The sequence below is a fragment of the Salvelinus namaycush genome, chromosome 1 (genome assembly GCF_016432855.1).
Source record: "Salvelinus namaycush isolate Seneca chromosome 1, SaNama_1.0, whole genome shotgun sequence".
In the NCBI taxonomy this organism is placed as follows: domain Eukaryota; kingdom Metazoa; phylum Chordata; class Actinopteri; order Salmoniformes; family Salmonidae; genus Salvelinus; species Salvelinus namaycush.
Window position 1 is genome coordinate 34,164,869 of NC_052307.1, and position 23,146 is coordinate 34,188,014.

At 44.5% G+C, this 23,146-nt stretch overlaps 1 protein-coding gene across 1 annotated transcript; it reads left to right on the forward strand.

Annotated features, from left to right (window-relative positions):
• Positions 1-9,300: 9,300 nt before the first annotated feature.
• On the forward strand, positions 9,301-22,709 carry LOC120038490 (rho GTPase-activating protein 25-like). The gene is made up of 11 exons (XM_038984249.1): positions 9,301-9,706; positions 12,873-13,075; positions 13,326-13,413; positions 17,496-17,609; positions 17,920-18,127; positions 18,627-18,759; positions 19,078-19,151; positions 19,448-19,569; positions 20,087-20,244; positions 20,948-21,537; positions 21,738-22,709. Exons 1-11 carry the CDS (start codon positions 9,643-9,645, stop codon positions 21,937-21,939), a joined length of 1,956 nt encoding a protein of 651 aa, XP_038840177.1. The 5' UTR covers positions 9,301-9,642; the 3' UTR covers positions 21,940-22,709.
• Positions 22,710-23,146: the final 437 nt, after the last annotated feature.

Genomic DNA, 23,146 nt, shown 5'->3' on the forward strand with positions numbered 1-23,146 from the left:
GGGTAGAACCATTAGAGGAAGTGGACTGTCTAAATTAGGAACAAAACACCACTAGGGATTTGACCGGATTATTGAGTATGTCATTAGTGTTACGGAATGGAGGTCAAGCGTCAAACTGTTTCCTGCACAGCAATGGATGGAATACACGTTGTAAAATGACAAGGGAATAGTATAGGAAGACTAGTTGGTATTTCACAATATAGTTGTTTGCCATTTCTGATAGTTTACTACACAGTTGTCTGCCTTAATGTAAGAAGTTTTATGTAAAACGGTTCTCCTTTTGGTGCGGGACTGATATGTTGGGGTTTTAGCGATGGTTATTTATTTGCCAATCAAGTTCCGTTATCAGAGATCAGTTCATGGTGGATGACAGCCACCAGAGGTGTTTTGAACTAAAATATAAGTGCAACAATTTCAAAGATTTTACTGAGTTACAGTTCATAGAAGGAAATCAGTCAATTTAAATAAATTCATTAGGCCATAGTCTATGGGTTCCGCATGACTGGGGCTGGGTCGCAGCCATGGGAGGGCATACTGTAGGACCCACCCACTGGGGAGCCAGAGCCAGGCCTAGCCAATCAGAATGTGTTTTTCCACACAAAGACGATCCCACAGGTGGAGGTCCTGGGCTGGCGAGGTTACACGTGGTTGTGAGGCCGGTTGGATGTACTGCCAAATGATCTAAAACGATGTTGGAGGTGGCTTATGGTACAGAAATGAACCGTCAATTCTCTGCCAACTGCTCTGTTGGACATTCCTGCAGTCAGCATGCCAATTGCACACTCCTTCAAAACTTGAGACATCTGTGGCATTGTGTTGTTTGACAAAACCACATTTTAGTGGCCTTTTATTGTCCCCAGTATAAGGTGCTCCTGTGTAATGATCAGGCTGTTTAATCAGCTTCTTGATATCCCACACCTGTCAGGTGGATAAATGATCACTAACAGGGATGTGAACACATTTGTGCACAAAGTTTGAGAGAAATAAGCTTTTTGTGCGTATGGAACATGTCTGATATCTTTTATTTCAGCTCATGAAAAATGGGACCAACACTTTACACGTTGCGTTTTTGTTCAGTGTATATATACTGTGTCTCTTTCTCTCTATGTGCTCCATGTATTTCTGGCTCCGATGGCCACTGTTGAGGTTCTCATAGGAATGAGTGAGATGGGACACCGTCCATGTTTTACATTAGCTTTTGTAATTGAAGAATAGTTACAAATGACCACCATACTTAAAAAAGAAATTGTTTTAATCTTCTAAGAGGCAGACACACACTTGTTTTCAGCTGTTATAGAGTGTTGTATAGGAAGTGCCAGGATGGTGGAGTGAATGGATCATGCTGTGTACAGTTTCCAAAGCTATGGGACAGTAATGGAGTCACATAATCACTCTGCTAGCATTTCATGCTAATGATTTTTGCACTGCCAAGTCTGCTCCCTCTCAGACCACACTACCACAGCCTGATAGTACAAACACTGGCAGTGTGTCCCAAATGGCAGCCTATTCCCTTTATACTGTACTGCTTTTGACCAGAGCACTATGGGCCCTGGTCAAAAGTAGTGCACTATAAAGGGAATGGGGTGCACACACACACACACACACACAGGCTCACAGATAGTGCTCATGGTTACACACCCCTCCTGTGGGTCGAGAACAGTAATAACACCTATTTCATAATCAATCTCACCAGGTGAACTAAGAATAGATTTTGTAAAGCTACAGTAAAGCTACAGATGCTGTTGATGTATGTCCTCCTTGATGCCATTGTGAGATCATCACCGAGGGACTTTTGTGGTCACATCAACATAAATGGTTAAACTCTTCTCCTTGGTTGTACCCGGTGTCAAGTGTTCATTTACAAGGACCAGTCTATAGACCAATCTGAGTGTGACATGACATGAATGGTGTTAGTGGGGAAACCAGGGCCTGTATTCTTTAAAGCTACAATATGTAACTTTTTGGGTGACCTAACCATATTCACATCGAAATGTGAGTTATAGGTCTGTAATTCTCATTGAAAGTAAGTCTAAGAAGCGGTAGATATGTTCTATCTAAGCTATTTCTAGCCTTTAAGATCATAGTGGATAACATTATATGAACAGCGAGGACAGATCCCACTCCGACTCTGAGATGCTTTACGAATACGGCCCGAGGCTCATCTATAAGAATATTAGGGGTTGATGTGTTTAATTAAATAGATGGGTGTGTTGCAGGCTGTGATTGACCCACATACAGATTACCTTTGACTCTGACTGATCACATAGGGCCCAATGCTGACTTACTGTATAATTGGTCGATCATTAATTGATTCCATATGTGTACAGTAACTCGGGATGGGGCCCATGTTGTAGACTGACACATTATTTTTTGGGTAGCCTAGGTCGAATTTTATCAAGCCACGCCTCATGCATCTTGAACTTGAACAATCACTAGCTACAAAGATATTGAAAAGGTACCTCCGTTTCTGTCAGTAAAATGTTTTATGTAGGATTGAGTCATAAGTAGCACATTTTATTCCGTGAATGTAACAGGAAAGCAATATCAAGTATAAATGTAGGCTGTGAAATGTCCGTGTAGGATCCTATACTTACAGGAAGGAGGGATAACAGGGAATCCGGTGACTAAAAAGCCATAGAGGTATGTTTCGGATTGGGCAATCGTCTGCATTACTCTACACCTCCGCTGCCATTATGTCTCTGTGCTTCACATCCTCACCTTCCATCCCATCTGTCTCCACTGATATGGAACGCCGCTCGACATGGGGGGCCTCTATACACTCCAAAAACCATGCAGCTCTACTCCTAGAAATGCCTACTTTAAACATGTTATATGTTATATGATTTTTTTCCTATACATTTTTGTGATAATTATTTGATGTTATGTCAGTCTTCTCTACCTTTCCTGTTATTGTTATTCTGTGAATTGTATACTGTAGTGTACTGGTATTAAACTTACCTTTGTTTTTCTATATTATTATTATATCATCCAAATCCAGCTGTTTATAAATTATATTATCTATATTCTTCTGTTTTGTACATTTACATAACTCACACATTTAGCTAATGTTCAGAGAAATATTCAGGTAATATAGGACTAGAGGAGAGACTTTGTTCAAATACGCATGTCGCTATTTTCTCTCTTATTGCTGTGGTATCTGGTGCATTAGCTAGTCTTGTATTTTCTGATATTGTCTGTTGTCTGTCTATAGAAGCTCTTACTGAGCATGTGTTATCTGTGTGATGCGCTCAAGAGAGGGAACCTATTGCGATGTCTCATGATGTGTAGTTAAGGGAGGTATTAATAGAAGTAAAGTCGGAAGCCAACCAGTGAGAAGGGGGTACATTTCCCTTGGACTTCATTGGTGGTACAAACAGTACTGGGCCAGTACCATGTCTGTATTACAGATAGCTGCCACTAGAGTGAGCTAAAGGCTAAACTAGCTTTTCCTAATTGAGAGTCCTCCTTGATCTATTTTTTGAGCCTCTGCCAGTATTGCACTTAAAAGCAGCAAGGTTATTATTCCATCTGCATCACTGCTGTTCGATGCATTCCATCTCCTGAAGGTTGAAAGGAAACTACTTATAGGGGGAAATGGGCATCATTATTCCTCCTTAGCGACTTGCTCTTACATAAATGAGAATTTCCCTCAGCAATAGGTTAATCATAATATTGAGCATACCTATTTTCTGCAGCTCATGTAATTGGCTATCATTGTGCAATTCCCTATCACACAGTTCTATTTTAGTAGTGTATGACTCTTACCAAGCTAGCCAGGACATTATGAAATGTATGGATACAGTTGAAGTCGGAAGTTTACATACACCTCAGCCAAATACATTTAAACTCAGTTTTTCACAATTCCTGACATGTAATCCTAGTAAAAATTCCCTATCTTAGGTCAGTTAGGATCACCACTTTATTTTAAGAATGTGAAGTGTCAGAATAATAGTAGAGTGAATTATTTATTTATTTCATCACATTCCCAGTTGGTCAGAAGTTTACATACACTCAATTAGTATTTGGTAGCATTGCCTTTAAATTGTTTAATTTGAGTCAAACATTTCAGGTAGCCTTCCACAAGCTTCCCACAATAAGTTGGGTGAATTTTGGCCCATTCCTCCTGACAGAGCTGGTGTAACTGAGTCAGGTTTGTAGGCCTCCTTGCTCGCACACGCACAGTTCTGCCCACACATTTCCTATAAGATTGAGGTCAGGGCTTTGTGATGGCCACTCCAATACCTTGACTTTGCTGTCCTTAAGCCATTTTGCCACAACTTTGGAAGTATGCTTGGGTTCATTGCCCATTTGGAAGACCCATTTGCAACCAAGCTTTAACTTCCTGACTGATGTCTTGAGATGTTGCTTCAATATATCCACATAATTTTCCTCCCTCATGAGGCCATCTATTTTGTGAAGTGCCTCCTGCAGCAAAGCACCCCCACAACATGATGCTGCCACCCCCGTGCTTCACGTTTTGGATGGTGTTCTTCGGCTTGCAAGCTTCCCCCTTTTTCCTCCAAAACATAACGATGGTCATTATGGCCAAACAGTTCTATTTTTGTTTCATCAGACCAGAGGACATTTCTCCAAAAAGCATGATCTTTGTCCCCATGTGCAGTTGCAAATCGTAGTCTGGCTTTTTTATGGTGGTTTTGGAGCAGTGGCTTCTTCCTTGCTGAGCGGCCTTTCAGGTTATGTCGATATAGGACTTTTACTGTGGATATAATACTTTTGTACCTGTTTCCTCCAGCATCTTCACAAGGTCATTTGCTGTTGTTCTGGGATTTATTTGCACTTTTTGCACCAAAGTACGTTCATCTCTAGGAGACAGAACGCGTCTCCTTCCTGAGCGGTATGACGGTTGCGTGGTCTCGTGGTGTTTATACTTGCGTACTATTGTTTGTACAGATGAAGGTGGCACCTTCAGGCATTTGGAAATTGCTCCCAAGAATGAACCAGACTTTGTTTTTTCTGAGGTCCTGACTGATTTCTTTTGATTTTCCCATGATGTCAAGCAAAAAGGCACTGAGTTTGAAGGTAGGCCTTGAAATACATCCACAGGTACACCTCCAATTGACTCAAATTATGTCAATTAGCCTATCAGAAGCTTCTAAAGCCATGACATAATTTTCTGGAATTTTCCAAGCTGTTTAAAGGCACAGTCAACTTAGTGTATGTAAACTTCTGACCCACTGGAATTGTGATACAGTGAATTATAAGTGAAATAATCTGTCTGTAAACAATTATTGGAAAAATGACTTGTGTCATGCACAAAGTAGATGTCCTAACCGACTTGCCAAAACTATAGTTTGTTAACAAGAAATTTGTGGAGTGGTTGAAGAACGAGTTTTAATGACTCCAACCTAAGTGTATGTAAACTTCCGACTTCAACTGTACCTGCTATGTTTTGCTGTTCACACGTCGCATATACCCCTCCTGTGGGTATTGTTTCGCTTTTAGATATTGATATTTTATGATTTTGTTATTATTGTATATTGTGCAATGATTTGTGTTAAATTGTATTTGATTTAGGAAATCGTTTGAAGTTGTACATTCTTGATAATGCCAGAAAATGTGCTTTGCCTTTCAGTAAATACCCTGTTCATGTTAGATGGCATGATCTGTGTGCGTGTGTTCTTCCCTGTACCTCTGAACTTCCCTGTTTTCTTATCTGCTAACAGTTCCAGTTATTATTAGCCCTCTAGAGTCGATTGACGCATCGGTGCATCAATCTAAGTAACATAATAAAATAATCTCCCCATCAAAATCCGTCAGTTTATGCTAGAGATATCTGGGGGGGTTTTCCCGTTGGATGCGTCTCAATCCACTGCATCCACCGATGTCGCACTTCCGCATCAGTGATGAAAGGAGGCAGAGCTAGAGCAGTGTTTGTCAGACCATGAGACATCCCGAAAAATATATTATTATCTACTACTATTATGACCACTCTATGGAAAGGGGAAACTCTCACGAACACGGTGACAGGTGTCACGGGACTCTTCTGAAGGTAACTGGTACCAGTTAAAAACATGATGGAAGTATGAAGGTAGTTTTGTGCCTACCCAAAAAAGGGGTTAAATATTTGTTAAAAAATGATATATATACAGTACCAGTAAAAAGTTTGGACCAACATACTCATTCAAGGGTTTTTCTTAATGTTTTACTATTTTCTACATTGTAGAAATTGTTTCTACATAGTGAAGACATCAAAACTATGAAATAAAACATATTGAATCATGTAGTAACCAAAAAAGTGTTAAACAAATCAAAATATATTTGAGATTTGAGATTCTTCAAAGTAGCCACCCTTTGCCTTGATGACAGCTTTGCACACTCTTGACATTTTCTCAACCAGCTTCATGAGATAGTGACCTGGAATGCATTTCAATTAACAGGTGTGCCTTGTTAAAATGTAATTTGTGGAATTTCTTTCCTTAATGCGTTTGAGCCAATCAGTTGTGATGTGACAAGGTAGGGGTGGTATACAGAAGATAGCCCTCTTTGGTACAAGACCAAGTCTATATTATGGCAAGAACAGCTCAAATAAGCAAAGAGAAACGATAGGTCAACATTACTTTAAGACATGAAGATCAGTCAATGCGAAAAATGTTCTTCAAGTGCAGTCGCAAAAATCATCAAGCGCTATGAAACTGGCTCTCATGAGGACCACCACAAGAAACAAAGACCCAGAGTTACCTCTGCTGCAGAGGATAAGTTCATTAGAGTTACCAGGCTTAAAAATTGCAGTGCAAATAAATGCTTCACAGAGTTCAAGTACCAGACACATCTCAACATCAACTGTTCAGAGGAGACTGCGTGAATCAGGCTTTCATGGTCGAATTGTTGCAAAGAAACCACTACTAAAGGACACCAATAAGAAGAAGAGACTTGCTTGGGCCAAGAAACACGAGCAATGGACATTAGACTAGTGGAAATCTGTCCTTTGGTCTGATGAGTCCAAATTAGAGATTTTTGGTTCCAACCGCCCTGTCTTTGTGAGATGCAGAGTATGTGAACGGATGATCTCCGCATGTGTGGTTCCCACTGTGAAGCATGTAGGAGGAGGTGTGATAGTGTGGGGGTGCTCTGCTGGTGAGATTGTCTGTGATTTATTCAGAATTCAAGGCACACTTAACCAGCATGTCTACCACAGCATTCTGGAGCAATACGCCATCCTATCTGGTTTGCGCTTAGTGGGACTATCATTTGTTTTTCAACAGAACAATGACCCAGCACACCTCCAGGCTGTGTAAGGGCTATTTGACCAAGAAGGAGAGTGATGGAGTGCTGTATCAGATGACCTGGCATCTACAATCACCCAACCTCAACCCAATTGAGATGGTTTTGGATGAGTTGGACCGCAGAGGGATGGAAGAGCAGCCATCAAATCAAATCAAACTTGATTTGCCACATGCGCCGAATACAACAAGTGTAGACTTTACTGTGAAATGCTTACTTACAAGCCCTTAACCAACAGTGCAGTTCAAGAAGAAGAAAATATTTACCAAGTAGGCTAAAATAAAAAGTAATAATAAAAATTAACACAATAAGAATAACAATAACGAGGCTATATACAGGGGGCACCGGTACCGAGTCAGTGTGCAAGGGTACAGGCTAGTTGAGGTAATCTGTACATGTAGGTGGGGGCGAAGTGACTATGCATAGGTAACAAACAAACAGCGAGTAGCAGCAGTGTACGGGGGGTCAATGTAAATTGTCCAGTGGCGGTTTTTATGAGTTGTTCAGTAGTCTAATGGCTTGGGGGTAGAAGCTGTTGAGGAGCCTTTTGGTCCAAGACTTGGCGCTCCGGTACCGCTTGCCGTGGGGTAGCAGAGAAAACAGTCAGTGACTAGAGTCTCTGACAATTTTATGGGCTTTCTTATGACACTGCCTAATATATAGGTCCTGGATGGCAGGAAGCTTGGCCCCAAACTTAATGATGGTGTTAGAGTCGTGTTTGACCACGCAGTCGTGGGTGAACAGAGAATACAGGAGGGGACTAAGTACACACCCCTGAGGGGCCCCAGTGTTAAGGATCAGCGTGGCAGACGTATCTTTGCCTACTCTTACCACCTGGGGGTCGGCACGTCAGGAAGTCCAGGATCCAGTTGTAGAGGGAGGTGTTTAGTCCCAGAGTCCTTAGCTTAGTGATGAGCTTCTTGGGCACTATGGTGTTGAACACTGAGCTGTAGTCGATGAACAGCATTCACACATAGGTGTTCCTTTTGTCCAGGTGAGAAAGGGCGGTGTGGTGTGGTGTGATTGAGATTGCGTCATCTGTGGATCTGTTGGGGCGGTATGCGAACAAGTACTTAGCATATGTGGGAACTCCTTCAAGACTGTTGGAATAGCATTCCAGGTGAAGCTGGTTGAGAGAATGCCAAGAGTGTGCAAAGCTGTCATCAAGGCAAAGGTTGGCTACTTTGAAGAATCTAAAATCTAAAATATATTTTGATTTGCTTAACACTTCTTTGATTACTACATGATTCCATATGTGTTATTTCACAGTTTTGATGTCTTCACTATTATTCTACAATGTAGAAAATAGTAAAAATAAAGAAAAACCCTTGAATGAGTAGGTGCGTCCAAACTTTTGACTGGTACTGTGGATATATATTTTTTTTTTTCTGAGCTTTCTTATATCTCCTAGATATAGGACAAAAACTTAAAAAACGTGTTTCTTATTATGTATTTTTTGACTGTCTTTTGCCATTAATGAATATGTTATTCAATGAGTTTCTCTGGGCTACAGTAGTAAAGGCCAAATCAATATTTTATCAAATCCTTTTATATATATTTTTTTATACATAAATGGGTCCTAAAATGTCAAATCAAATAGCTAAATGATTTATAGTATGACCATCATAAAACAATTCTATATGTCAGCTAGGAACCCCCCGCAACAGCTTAGACTTTTAAGAATGAATACTGTACCTTTGAATGAGGCAGGAACACTATAGCCTACTTTCACCCCTGACTATAGTTTTCCTCAGAGTGTGTTGTGCTGTGGTTCTCATTAGGGCAGTTTTGTAACATATTAATCAGTGCACAAATTTTAAAATAAATCACCAATGCTGTACCAGCAAGCCACAATGTTACAATTTTAGACTTAAAAAATCTAGTTGAAATGTATGACTGTGAACACATACCGTAGGCTGCATGTTGCCGGTAAGCGACATTGCCACAGCTTGAAGAGACTGCAACCCAGAAACAAAACCCACTTCCTCCTGAGAGAGAATAAAGGGAGACCAGTGGTTAAGTGACACTAGTGAATGGTTCGTCATTTGAAACCTTCTATCGTAGAGCACTTGCTATGATATACCTACCTGGAGAGGGAAGTATTTACAGTGCGGTGAAGTATTAGAATAGCAGAACATGTATCTAGAGGGAAGTAGAGGGAACATGAAAGAACGTGTTTTGACATGTTGAAAAAAAAATGAAAAGATAGATTAGTAGCTATACAGGAAGTAGGAAGTCAGATACAGAAAGGTTTTAGTGTGACAGACAGACTGGAGATCTACAGCAAAACCCCTCATACATGTGTGTGTGCTGTGTGTATATATGTGAGTGTGTGTGTGCGCGTGAGTGTGTGAGTGTGTTGTGAAGTGAGATACTGATCTTTTCTATGAAGGAGGAATCATGTCGCTCAAGCTACCTCGGAACTGGGACTTCAGTACCCTTAAAGCTGAAACATCTAGAATAGGTAAGTTACTGGATGTTATCCTAAACATGAAGCTATTCTTGGGAGTCATTGCATTTGCGTAAATAGGAAAATGTGTTGTTGTATCATCAGTTGCATTGTACACTAGTGCATGTGTGTTACATGCGTCTCTGAAGAGGTATAGAGACTGGACCTGTGGGTTTAACGGCCCAGTGCAGTCAAAAATAGGATTTTCTAAAGTTATATTTCCACACTTTGTGGTTGGAATAATAACAACTGCTGTGAAATTGTGAGAATGTAGAAAAAAATGCTTAAAATTTCAGCCTGTTTTGGTGGGATGGAGTTTTGGCTTGCCTGGTGACATCACCAGGCAGTACATTAGCTACTAGACCAGAGTTCTAAACCTCTCTGCCAATAACAGCAAATGTTCAGTTTTCCCCTCCCCACTCAGACCACTCCCAGAGTCCGTGCAAAATTCTTGCTTGAGAAATTGCTCTTTCCTAAGAAGCTACTTTTGTTTCTTTTTGACAAGTTTAATTTAAAACAATCACATTAAGGTACTTAATTGTTAGCCAGAAATGATTTGATATTGAGATAAAAACGGCTGCATTGGTACTTTAAACTTGTTCCATCTGAGTGGGTATGACCACAAGTCAGAGACTACTATGAGGACACACCAAATGCATTTGGTGGATCCTTTCTGTTTTCTTCCAATGCTTCTTAAAAGGAAAGTAACCCAAAATAACTGAAAGTAATCCGATTACGTTACTGAGTTTGGGTAATCCAAAAGTTACGTCACTGATTACAATTTTGGACAGCTAACTAACTAGTAACTATAACGGATTACATTTACAAAGTAACCCAGCCATCCCTAGACATGAGGTTGACTGTGGCACTGTGTGTGCCAGCGGCATACTGAGAGTGTTTTATTTAGACTGTTGTTCTTATACTTGGTTATATTTCTGTGTTAAGCTGTGTTTGTTGTCCAGGGCCATGGCTTACAGAAGGATCATGCACCTGATTACAGCAGGTGTGGTGCACCTATAACTTAACAAAACAGTGCATGAGTGCAGGTGAATACATATATAGCCGACATAGCCTTATATGGCAATGTCATGACTTCACACAACTATTAGTGGAATGTTGCAGCTGTCATCAACCTGTCAGGTAAAACAGTGTGGATACTGCTCCTATTTATGATGAACAGGTTTATGTAGTTTAGTGGGTACACATCAGCATTGCTGGGAAACAAGTTTCTTATTATTTCTATGAAAAGAAGTGACTTCTTATGCTACGACAGCCTGGTTCCTCTCTAGGTTTCTTCCTAGCTTTCCGGCCTTTCTAGGGAGTTTTTCCGAGCCACCGTGCTTCTACACCTGCATTACTTGCTGTTTGGGGTTTTTGGCTGGGTTTCTGTACAGCACTATGATATATCAGCTGATGTAAGAGGGGCTTTATAAATACATTTGATTGATTGATTGACTTCCATGATTGTTTCATTTATCACACAGTATACTTTACCAGTCAGTTACTCACAACCCTGAGAACTTAACCCCAGTCCTCATCTCAAGAAAATGTAGTGCTATAGTTTCAGGCAGCAAGGCGTTTCTCATTTTCTCTGTGCCCTTTGGGTACTTTCAGCAGGAAGTTGATGAAATGTCAGAACAGTAGCTGTGACTCTGCAGACTCGTGTGTTTGTGTGTGAGAGCGACTGTGCGAGAAGGCCTGATGACTCCTATAATTTCCCTTACACCAGTACACTGTACACACATTTTTATCTACGGCTACCCTCGATTCATCAGAGGATCAAAAGCCATACATGTCAATGGCATTATATAGGGATAAGAAATATGTACACAGAATGAATATGTATAGTCACGCAACTGAATGGGGCCAGCGTGTTCTGTCAGTTCAACTGCTGAAGTTAGAATACTATTCCCTATTTAGTACCCTACTTTTGACCAGGCTCCATAAAGCTCTGGTCAAAAGTAGTGTACTACATAGGGAATAGGGTGCCATTTAATAAGACTGGTCTCTAGGGGTTAAATATTCACGTAACTGAGATCCTTATTTGGAACAACATCTATTTCTGCCAGCTCTTTGTACACTCAATAGGATTGTGCCACGGCCGCGCACTTTCAACCCCTCACTATTCCCACTGACGTGGAAGAGCTGCCGTTCTAGCAACAAGCTCCGTTTGGTTGAGAAGTTGAACATTGTATTCATGCTTCCATTGGGACTCCTGGGTCTAGGAGGTCCTGCGTCCAGTTGAAAAGTTCCTCAAGGGTCTGTGTCCGTCTTTCCTTCTTTCCGTGGCGTCTCATACTTCACTGTGTGTGGGCCAGACGTTCGTCCAGAGTCCTTTGACATGGCCCTCTTCAAGGGATGACGCTATTGAAACAGACCAAAGGGTCTGCGTTTTAGGTGGGGGGGGGGGGGGGGGGCCTTCAAAGTGTTTCTCCCGTCGATGCAGTCACTTCCTGTTTATATAGCCAGGCTCATCTTCTTCTCTTCTTTCATCTGGCCTGGGAGGTCACGGTGAATTACACAACAAGTGAGCGAACGCTCTCAATCACAATCACACCATCTGTCCGGCAAGCTACAGTACCACCCTGCGTGCCAATCCATGCGTGATTTTCTCTCTCTGTCGTGTGCCACGTAGCCTACAACTCTACCCCCATCTCCATCCTTTCTTCATACTCTTCCGTTTATCTCTCTCATGCTCTCTTCTGAGATCCTCCACAGACAACTTAGACAGTAAGTCATCATGTTGTTGAGCAATGGCTGGCCTGTTAGTAAAGGACAAATGACTCAACCTTATCTACATTTAGGCCTAGTTGAGACCATGTACTGTATTATTGTTCCTGTGTTGCCCTTCCCTGTAGTCTATTGTGCATGATTGTTGAAGGCACAGTGTATTTGTAGGTCACTATGTTCCTGCCATTGAACAATCACGACTAGAATCGAGAAGCATGCACCTTAAACAGGAAGCGTGGCAGGTCAGACAGAGGCGGCCTGTTTCCTGCCAGGCCGCCACTTCTATCTGCTGCAAGTCAGATTGATGCATGTTCAGATGAATAAAAGAGGAAGACCTGACTTGACGGATGTTGAGAGCCTTGTTGACATCCTGGCTGTGTTTAGTGAAGTGTCTCTTAACAAGGCTCTTTTTAACAGTACGGCTGTTCTGTTTGTTTCCGCTCTGCGGCAGCACGGTCTAAGAGTGTGATGCCTGGAGAGGGCAGCCCTGGGTTAGGCTCGCCCGGCTCCACCAGGAGGTCCATGGAGAGGCCTCTGAAGGCTGGCTGGCTGAAGAAGCAGAGGTCCATCGTAAAGAACTGGCAGCTGCGCTACTTTGTGCTGAGAGGAAGCACACTGACCTACCATAAAGACGAAAAGGAAGGGACTGTCCAGGTGAGAGATGGGGTAGAGAAGAAGGCAGATAGGTCTGGGCTCTAGTTATAGCCTTTAACTTTGGCTTTTTCCTGATCTGGTCATGTGGTTAGGAAAACCTTTAATAAGCATCCAAACAACACTACTGCTGTCAATATTCAGTTATTCATGTTTCCGTCTTTATTGAAGTCCTTCCCTGTGTTTCCTGTAGCCTAGACATGTATGTGTTGTTTACTAAGATGTCAGTGACAGCTTGTCTCTCTGTCCCCAGGGTGTAATTCAGCTGAGGTTCAGTAAAGTCAACGAACTCCCACAGAATCAAGATGATCCAGGAAAATTCCTCTTTGAGATTATACCACGTAAGCAGAAGACAGTCTCAGTTTGTCTCTGACTCTGTCTCTGTCTCTGTCTCTGTCTCTGTCTCTGTCTCTGTCTCGCTTGCTCTCTCTCTCTCTCTCTCTCTCATTCTCTCTCTCTCTGTATCTCTCTCTCTCTCTGTGTTCTCTCCCCCTCTCTCTCTCTCGTTCCCTCCATCACACCATGTCTCTCTCTTGGCCTCATCTCACCATGTCTCTCTCTTGCCCTCCATCTCACCATGTCTCTCTCTTGTCCTCCATCTCACCATGTCTCTCTCTTGTCCTCCATCTCACCATGTCTCTCTCTTGTCCTCCATCTCACCATGTCTCTCTCTTGCCCTCCATCTCACCATGTCTCTCTCTTGTCCTCCATCTCACCATGTCTCTCTCTAGCCCTCCATCTCACCATGTCTCTCTCTTGTCCTCCATCTCACCATGTCTCTCTCTCGCCCTCCATCTCACCATGTCTCTCTCTTGTCCTCCATCTCACCATGTCTCTCTCTTGTCCTCCATCTCACCATGTCTCTCTCTTGCTCTCCATCTCACCATGTCTCTCTCTTGCCCTCCATCTCACCATGTCTCTCTCTTGCCCTCCATCTCACCATGTCTCTCTCTCGTCCTCCATCTCACCATGTCTCTCTCTCGTCCTCCATCTCACCATGTCTCTCTCTTGCCCTCCATCTCACCATGTCTCTCTCTTGTCCTCCATCTCACCATGTCTCTCTCTTGCCCTCCATCTCACCATGTCTCTCTCTTGTCCTCCATCTCACCATGTCTCTCTCTCGTCCTCCATCTCACCATGTCTCTCTCTTGCCCTCCATCTCACCATGTCTCTCTCTCGTCCTCCATCTCACCATGTCTCTCTCTCGTCCTCCATCTCACCATGTCTCTCTCTTGCCCTCCATCTCACCATGTCTCTCTCTTGTCCTCCATCTCACCATGTCTCTCTCAGCCTCCATCTCACCATGTCTCTCTCTTGCCCTCCATCTCACCATGTCTCTCTCTTGTCCTCCATCTCACCATGTCTCTCTCTTGTCCTCCATCTCACCATGTCTCTCTCTTGTCCTCCATCTCACCATGTCTCTCTCTTGCCCTCCATCTCACCATGTCTCTCTCTTGTCCTCCATCTCACCATGTCTCTCTCTAGCCCTCCATCTCACCATGTCTCTCTCTTGTCCTCCATCTCACCATGTCTCTCTCTCGCCCTCCATCTCACCATGTCTCTCTCTTGTCCTCCATCTCACCATGTCTCTCTCTTGTCCTCCATCTCACCATGTCTCTCTCTTGCTCTCCATCTCACCATGTCTCTCTCTTGCCCTCCATCTCACCATGTCTCTCTCTTGCCCTCCATCTCACCATGTCTCTCTCTCGTCCTCCATCTCACCATGTCTCTCTCTCGTCCTTCATCTCACCATGTCTCTCTCTTGCCCTCCATCTCACCATGTCTCTCTCTTGTCCTCCATCTCACCATGTCTCTCTCTTGCCCTCCATCTCACCATGTCTCTCTCTTGTCCTCCATCTCACCATGTCTCTCTCTCGTCCTCCATCTCACCATGTCTCTCTCTTGCCCTCCATCTCACCATGTCTCTCTCTCGTCCTCCATCTCACCATGTCTCTCTCTCGTCCTCCATCTCACCATGTCTCTCTCTTGCCCTCCATCTCACCATGTCTCTCTCTTGTCCTCCATCTCACCATGTCTCTCTCAGCCTCCATCTCACCATGTCTCTCTCTTGCCCTCCATCTCACCATGTCTCTCTCTTGCCCTCCATCTCACCATGTCTCTCTCTTGTCCTCCATCTCACCATGTCTCTCTCTAGTCCTCCATCTCACCATGTCTCTCTCTCGCCCTGCATCTCACCAGGTCTCTCTCTTGTCCTCCATCTCACCATGTCTCTCTCTCGTCCTCCATCTCACCATGTCTCTCTCTTGCCCTCCATCTCACCATGTCTCTCTCTTGTCCTCCATCTCACCATGTCTCTCTCAGCCTCCATCTCACCATGTCTCTCTCTTGCCCTCCATCTCACCATGTCTCTCTCTTGCCCTCCATCTCACCATGTCTCTCTCTTGTCCTCCATCTCACCATGTCTCTCTCTAGTCCTCCATCTCACCATGTCTCTCTCTCGCCCTGCATCTCACCAGGTCTCTCTCTTGTCCTCCATCTCACCATGTCTCTCTCTCGTCCTCCATCTCACCATGTCTCTCTCTCGTCCTCCATCTCACCATGTCTCTCTCTTGCCCTCCATCTCACCATGTCTCTCTCTTGTCCTCCATCTCACCATGTCTCTCTCTCGTCCTCCATCTCACCATGTCTCTCTCTTGCCCTCCATCTCACCATGTCTCTCTCTCGTCCTCCATCTCACCATGTCTCTCTCTCGTCCTCCATCTCACCATGTCTCTCTCTTGCCCTCCATCTCACCATGTCTCTCTCTTGTCCTCCATCTCACCATGTCTCTCTCTTGCCCTCCATCTCACCTTGTCTCTCTCTTGTCCTCCATCTCACCATGTCTCTCTCTCGCCCTCCATCTCACCATGTCTCTCTCTTGTCCTCCATCTCACCATGTCTCTCTCTTGCCCTCCATCTCACCATGTCTCTCTCTTGTCCTCCATCTCACCATGTCTCTCTCTTGTCCTCCATCTCACCATGTCTCTCTCTTGCCCTCCATCTCACCATGTCTCTCTCTTGTCCTCCATCTCACCATGTCTCTATCTCGCCCTCCATCTCACCATGTCTCTCTCTCGCCCTCAATCTCACCATGTCTCTCTCTTGCCCTCCATCTCATCATGTCTCTCTCAGCCTCCATCTCATCATGTCTCTCTCAGCCTCCATCTCACCATGTCTCTCTCTTGCCCTCCATCTCACCATGTCTCTCTCTTGTCCTCCATCTCACCATGTCTCTCTCTTGCCCTCCATCTCACCATGTCTCTCTCTCGTCCTCCATCTCACCATGTCTCTCTCTCGTCCTCCATCTCACCATGTCTCTCTCTTGCCCTCCATCTCACCATGTCTCTCTCTTGTCCTCCATCTCACCATGTCTCTCTCTAGTCCTCCATCTCACCATGTCTCTCTCTCGCCCTCCATCTCACCATGTCTCTCTCTTGTCCTCCATCTCACCATGTCTCTCTCTCGTCCTCCATCTCACCATGTCTCTCTCTCGCCCTCCATCTCACCATGTCTCTCTCTTGCCCTCCATCTCACCATGTCTCTCTCTCGTCCTCCATCTCACCATGTCTCTCTCTCGTCCTCCATCTCACCATGTCTCTCTCTCGTCCTCCATCTCACCATGTCTCTCTCTTGCCCTCCATCTCACCATGTCTCTCTCTTGTCCTTCATCTCACCATGTCTCTCTCTCGTCCTCCATCTCACCATGTCTCTCTCTTGCCCTCCATCTCACCATGTCTCTCTCTCGTCCTCCATCTCACCATGTCTCTCTCTCGTCCTCCATCTCACCATGTCTCTCTCTTGCCCTCCATCTCACCATGTCTCTCTCTTGCTCTCCATCTCACCATGTCTCTCTCTTGCCCTCCATCTCACCATGTCTCTCTCTTGTCCTCCATCTCACCATGTCTCTCTCTCGCCCTCAATCTCACCATGTCTCTCTCTTGTCCTCCATCTCACCATGTCTCTCTCTTGCCCTCCATCTCACCATGTCTCTCTCTTGCCCTCCATCTCACCATGTCTCTCTCTTGTCCTCCATCTCACCATGTCTCTCTCTCGCCCTCAATCTCACCATGTCTCTCTCTTGTCCTCCATCTCACCATGTCTCTCTCTTGCCCTCCATCTCACCATGTCTCTCTCTTGTCCTCCATCTCACCATGTCTCTATCTCGCCCTCCATCTCACCATGTCTCTCTCTCGCCCTCAATCTCACCATGTCTCTCTCTTGCCCTCCATCTCATCATGTCTCTCTCAGCCTCCATCTCATCATGTCTCTCTCAGCCTCCATCTCACCATGTCTCTCTCTTGCCCTCCATCTCACCATGTCTCTCTCTTGTCTCTCTGTTGAGAGAGGAATTAAAGATATACCTTTCAATCTATGTATGATGTATCCCAGTATGTTGGAGAGTCATACCCTCTCTGTACTCCAGGCAGCAGTGGTGATCGGGAGCGGTACCCGTACGTCCTCATGGCCAACTCCCACAGTGAGATGGAGGAGTGGGTCCGCACGCTGCGCAGGGTGGTTGGATCACCCTCTAGTGGAGGTACAGATAGTCTGCTGACATTAAAGGACAAGAGTTTTCCCTGACCAAGGGACCTGACCAGGAAAAAAACATATAACTAGGACCCAGAATATGTTTTTCCTGGTCAGGTCACATGGTCAGGAAAAAGCGGGTCTCTAGTCATCTGAACTTATTTTCTTGACTTTGGTTCAAGGACTCTTTTTGGAATTGTCTTCGGGCCCATGACATAAAGCCGCAACCCATGAGGAACTAGCCACAAACTTGAAAAACCCTGTCTCTGATTCTCCAGTATGGGCTGTGACTTACTCTAACCGCTCTCCTTCCCTCTCAGCGATATTTGGCAAGAGCCTGGGTGACACGGTAACCCACGAGCAGCGGTTCGGCTCCCACATGGTGCCCATCCTGGTGCAGAAGTGTGCAGAGTTCATCAGAGAACACGGACTAAGCGAGGAAGGCATCTTCAGACTGCCGGGACAAGACAACACAGTCAAACAGTTTAGGGACGCGTTCAACGCCGGAGAGAGACCTTCCTTCCCAATGTGAGACGCCTCAGCGCTAAACTAAGCTAAGCTAACTTACATAAGAGCGTTTGAAGGAACGTTCAAGGGCGCCAACGTACAAACAGACAATTATTACGCCCTTTTTATACAAACTGAAATCCCGTTGGCTTCTTTTCTAAAGGTTGCATAGTAAGATGAGAGAGATGCAGTGAGGATGATAGTACAGAGATGCCTGATACACTTTTCTGCTGTTAGTGCTCTGTGGCTTACACCACATCCTGTCCTAGTAGACAGAGAAAGACAGTTTTATAAGAACCTTCTGCCCACGCTGAACTCTCTAATGTGACAAATTTGTTGAAAAGGGGGACAAACTGATTTGTAGCTGGATTCAACACAAAATCGAAATACACTCAGCACAACTGTATGTTTTTGTTTGTGTGTGTGTGTATGTGTATGCATGTGTGCATGCATGTGTGTGCGCGTGCAACTGTGCGTGGGTGTGCTCGTGCACTGTTTCTGACTGCTTTGTGCCCTGCAGTGACACAGATGTCCACACAGTGGCGTCGTTGCTCAAGCTGTACCTGCGGGAGCTGCCTGAGCCGGTGGTTCCTTGGACACAGTACCAAGACTTCCTGGACTGCAGCCCCATGCTGGACCCCAACAGTGCTGCAGTAGGAACTAATATTTACTTCAGTGAAGAAGTTAGCCAAATATTCTTATAAATAAACATGTCGTCTAGGCTACAATTTGTGATTTAGCTCTACATCGGTCAACTGTGCCAAAATGAGTATGTACTGAATCAAAGTGTTGTCACTTCCTTTAATGATGACCATAGCCAAATGTTCATGGGCATTTTTTTTTTTTCTTCTTCACAATCATTTGTAATTTAGCTTTATTTCTATCACCTGTGCCAAAATGACTAGATGCAGGCCTGCTGAGTAAGAGTGCGTTAGTTGAACTTTGTATATTCCAACTCACTTTCCACCCAGGGTCGTGAGAGTCTGGAGAAGCAGATCAGCATCCTTCCTAGAACCAACTACAACCTCCTCAGCTACATATGCAGGTGAGCTGACACTTACACAAGCACAGATCAGGGTAGGGAATATTCAATTGAATGACATATCATAGAACCCATTGACGAACGAGCTTCTATTGAAACATTTGACAAGCAATTTGATTACTAACCCTGTGATGATTAGTCTACAGCTTGCCCATACAGCATTTTGTGTTTGATAATTAAAAAAATAATAATAATCTGCATGGTGAGTGATTCTAAGTCCTATAAATAGGGCACATTATAAGGTATAATTTGGTACTCGCCCTGTGTGACTTTGCTGTCTAAACGTTCTCTCTGTGAAGGTTCTTATTTGAAGTGCAGCAGAACTCCAAGGTGAACAAGATGAGTGTTGAAAACCTGGCCACGGTCATTGGGATCAACCTGCTCAAGTCCCAGATTGAGGACCCCATCACTATGATGAAGGGTGAGACCAGACCACTGCCTGTCAGGATCATCTTAAGCCATGTTAAGGATAGCCCTGGGCTAAGAAATTGCAGTGTGAAACCGGGTTGACGTTAAGTCCATTTCAATTCCAGTCAATTCAGAAAGTAAACCAAATTCCAATTCCAGCATTTCCTCGTTGAAAAACATTGGAAAGAATTTGAATTTCAGTGGACTTCCTGAATTGACTGGAATTCAAATGGTTTTGACCCCAACCCTGGTGCGAAAAGGCCTTTAGTGCATGCTGTAACGGGGTGTAATTGTCATTATCAGCAGTAGGCCTATGCTTTTACTTTGAAAGTCATACCTTTATTTTGACATACTGCTGCTGCTTGATGCAATGACAAACTGACCTTACTGTACAGTTAGATTATTTATGAAATTAAGATGCATAGATGCAGTACCATTTATGTCGACAAATTGTTTCTGTATCCTCATTCCCTTCCAGATCTGTCTTTTGTATGAACAGACTGTGCGCTTGGCTGTGTCTCTCCTCACAGATACTCCTCAGATCCAGAAGCTGATGACAGTGATGATCAGACAGCATAAGGCTCTGTTTCCTCCGGCTAAAGACGTGGCTCCTTCACCCCCCACCGAGAAGAGTGACAACAAGAAGAGCAGCGCTCCACGCAGCTTTGTGGGCTGGGAGTCTGCTGAGGTAACAACATCACACAGTTATTTTCAACGCAGCCCATAGGGCTCTGGTCAAAAGCAGTGCACTATAAAGGGAATAGGGTAGTATTTGGGACACAACCTTAAAGAGGTTCTTCTCTTATTTCATACCGTGAACGTGGTATAACACATGCACAATTAAAGGAGTAATACATTGAGTACACCGAACATTAGGAACACCTTCTTGATGCACACGGGGAAATTTGAGCGTGAGAAACCCATCAGCGTTGCAGTTCTTGACACAAACTGGTGCATCTGAGATCCTACTACCATGCTGTGCTCAAAGGCACTTAGATCTTGTGTCTTGCCCATTCACACTCTGAATGGCCCACATACACAATCCATGTCTCAATTGTCTCACGGCTTAAAAATCCTTCTTTAACCCGTCTCCTCCCCTTCATCTACACTGATTGAAGTGGATTTAACAAGTGACACCAATAAGAGATCATAGCTTTCACCTGGATTCAACTTGTTAGTCATGTTTTGTATACTCAGTGTATATTATGATACATTATTATATCAGTAAGCATTGCATAGCTACACTTCTGTAAATGTTCATGTGTGTTGCAGTTTGTAAGAACACTTTAAGCAAAGCTTGATTCGATTTCAGAATGTTTTGGAGAAGAAATTGATATCTCTCTCTCATTTTAGTTCTGTGGTCTAAATCCACATTCTGTCTGTCCCTGCAGTGTGAGGGGTCTCTGTCCGAGTCTCCAGAGGAGGAAGAGGACACAGACACTCTGGGGCCAGATCCAGTGACCATCTCCATCCCCCAGGCAGGGCCCCAGCAGCCCCACGCCCCCTCCTCATCCTCAGCCATGGACCCCTGGTCCGGGAGCCCCCGCAAACGCACCCAGACCCTGCCCACCCTGAACTGCCCAGTCCCCGGGATGGCCGGCAAGCTGAAGGCCATAAAGTGCTGGAGCCGCATCAATGAGTGCAGCGAGGAGAAAGGGGAGAAGGGGGAGAAGACTCTCTCAGAGGACATCTTTAAGATCCTGGACCTACAGAGTACCTCTCTGTTCGGAGAGGTCCAGAAGAAGGACTGGGAGGACAGAGGGACGGCCAGGAGAGAAAGTGACATCACAGTCACCTATGATGACATCACAGCCACCTCTTCCAAACCCAGCAGGGACCCCCAGCAGAAGTCTCAGCCAGCGACCCCTGAGAAGAAGACAGAGGCCAGTAGAGCTGGGGTTTCATCTTCAGCCCAGCAACCAGACAGTAAGGTTGAACAGCAGGAGGACAGACGGGGAGACACAGAGCACCTCGTTACCAGGTCTATATTATGGAATACTGTCTCTGTCCCAAATGACACCCTATTCCCTAATAGTGCACTACCTTGACTAGGGCTATAGGGAATAGGGTGTCATTTAGGATGCGGAATACTATTTTATTGGAAAGGACACGACGTCAACACTAGTGTACTGTACTCTGCATTCATAAATGCAATCTCTCTCCCTCTCCCCTCCCATGCAGCCTGCAGCAGAGGAACAGAGAGCTGAGTGCCACAGTAGCGGAGCTGCAGTCAGCCCTGGATACAGAGAAGCGCTGTGTGTCTGCTCTGGAGATCCGGCTGAGGAACGCAGAACGCAGCCGCGACGAGGCCCAGAGACGCAACCAGGAGCTGGACCAGGAGATAAAGCAGTTCCTCACCAGAAAACCACAAAGGCCAACTTAGAACCACAAGGGGGCCAACCTAGATCCAGTAGTTCCCCACCAGAGAACCACGAGGGCCAACCTAGAACCTAGAACTGCCTTTAGCTTTAAAGAGATCCCAAAGAGATCCCTAAGAGATCCCAAAGAGATCCCAAAGAGATCCCTCAATGCAGTAGATGGATATTTAACATAGAGATCCCCGAACAAGGGAGAGAGAGGTAGAGAGTCAGTGTCTTGGCCAGAGCTGTAACCCTGGCTGGGACCTGAAAAATGTTGCTAGCTTGTCAGTTTGTTTGGTGGGAAAACCCATGTATAAACTCTTTATCTAAAGCAGATGTTGACTACAATTCACATGCATAGGCATAAAATGAGGAATGCTGCAACTGTATGTGAATGGCCTTTGCTTGGTGTAGCTGATCATGGATGTGATGTGTGTATTATCCTATAAAATGCTGATGGTTGCTGACCATGCAGGGGCTGTTACATTTCTATTGTTGGATAACTTACAGCATGTAAATGCAATAGCTATTGGTGCATAGTGTCCAGGTTAAGATCATGTCCAGGACACTTGGACTATAATGGACTGTATTAGTATTTTGGCTGTGATTCAATTCATAGCGCAGCGCGCTGGACAGCCAACAATATGGCTTTTAAAGGCATTTTGCCAACGTTCGCGGAGATCACATTCATGGTAAAACGCTGCGCATGTCGGCTCAATTGTTAAGGTTCAAATCATGTTTATATTTGTTTGATCAGCAAATGAATAAAGAAGAATAGATTAAGTTGACTGACCAACAATCTGCACAGTTTGTCATTATTAGGGTTGAACTACAACCTTTTAAGAGGGATTGCATGTGATATGTGTAATATGCACGTGAGAGAGAGTGAGAGAGACAGAAAGAATGAATGAGATCAGGGCCAAAGAGAATGTCGTCACACACTGAAGTGGTCAGAAGAAAGATAGTGTAAGGCCAGGGGGGAAATGGCTGGAATGTGTGCGTATGTGCGTGCGTGTGTGTGCAAGTCTGTTTGTGCATTCGTGTGTGTGTGGGAGCACGTTTGTTCGGGCATGTCTGTGCTTGTGAGAAAAACAGGGAGCGAGTGAAAGTGGGACACTGGTGTTATCAAGCATTCTTCAGCATTGCAGGAAGATTGAAGAGAGATGGGGACTGGCAGTGCACAAAGGAGGCATTGCGTAAAAGGGACCGCAGGGGAGATAACAGCACGTC

Coding starts and splice junctions, on each gene's coding strand:
- LOC120038490 (XM_038984249.1), top strand. CDS start 9,643: ATGTCGCTCAAGCTACCTCGGAACTGGGACTTCAGTACCCTTAAAGCT. Junction 13,076..13,325: donor AAAAGGAAGGGACTGTCCAG/GTGAGAGATGGG, acceptor CTCTGTCCCCAG/GGTGTAATTCAGCTGAGGTT. Junction 18,760..19,077: donor TGGACCCCAACAGTGCTGCA/GTAGGAACTAAT, acceptor CTTTCCACCCAG/GGTCGTGAGAGTCTGGAGAA.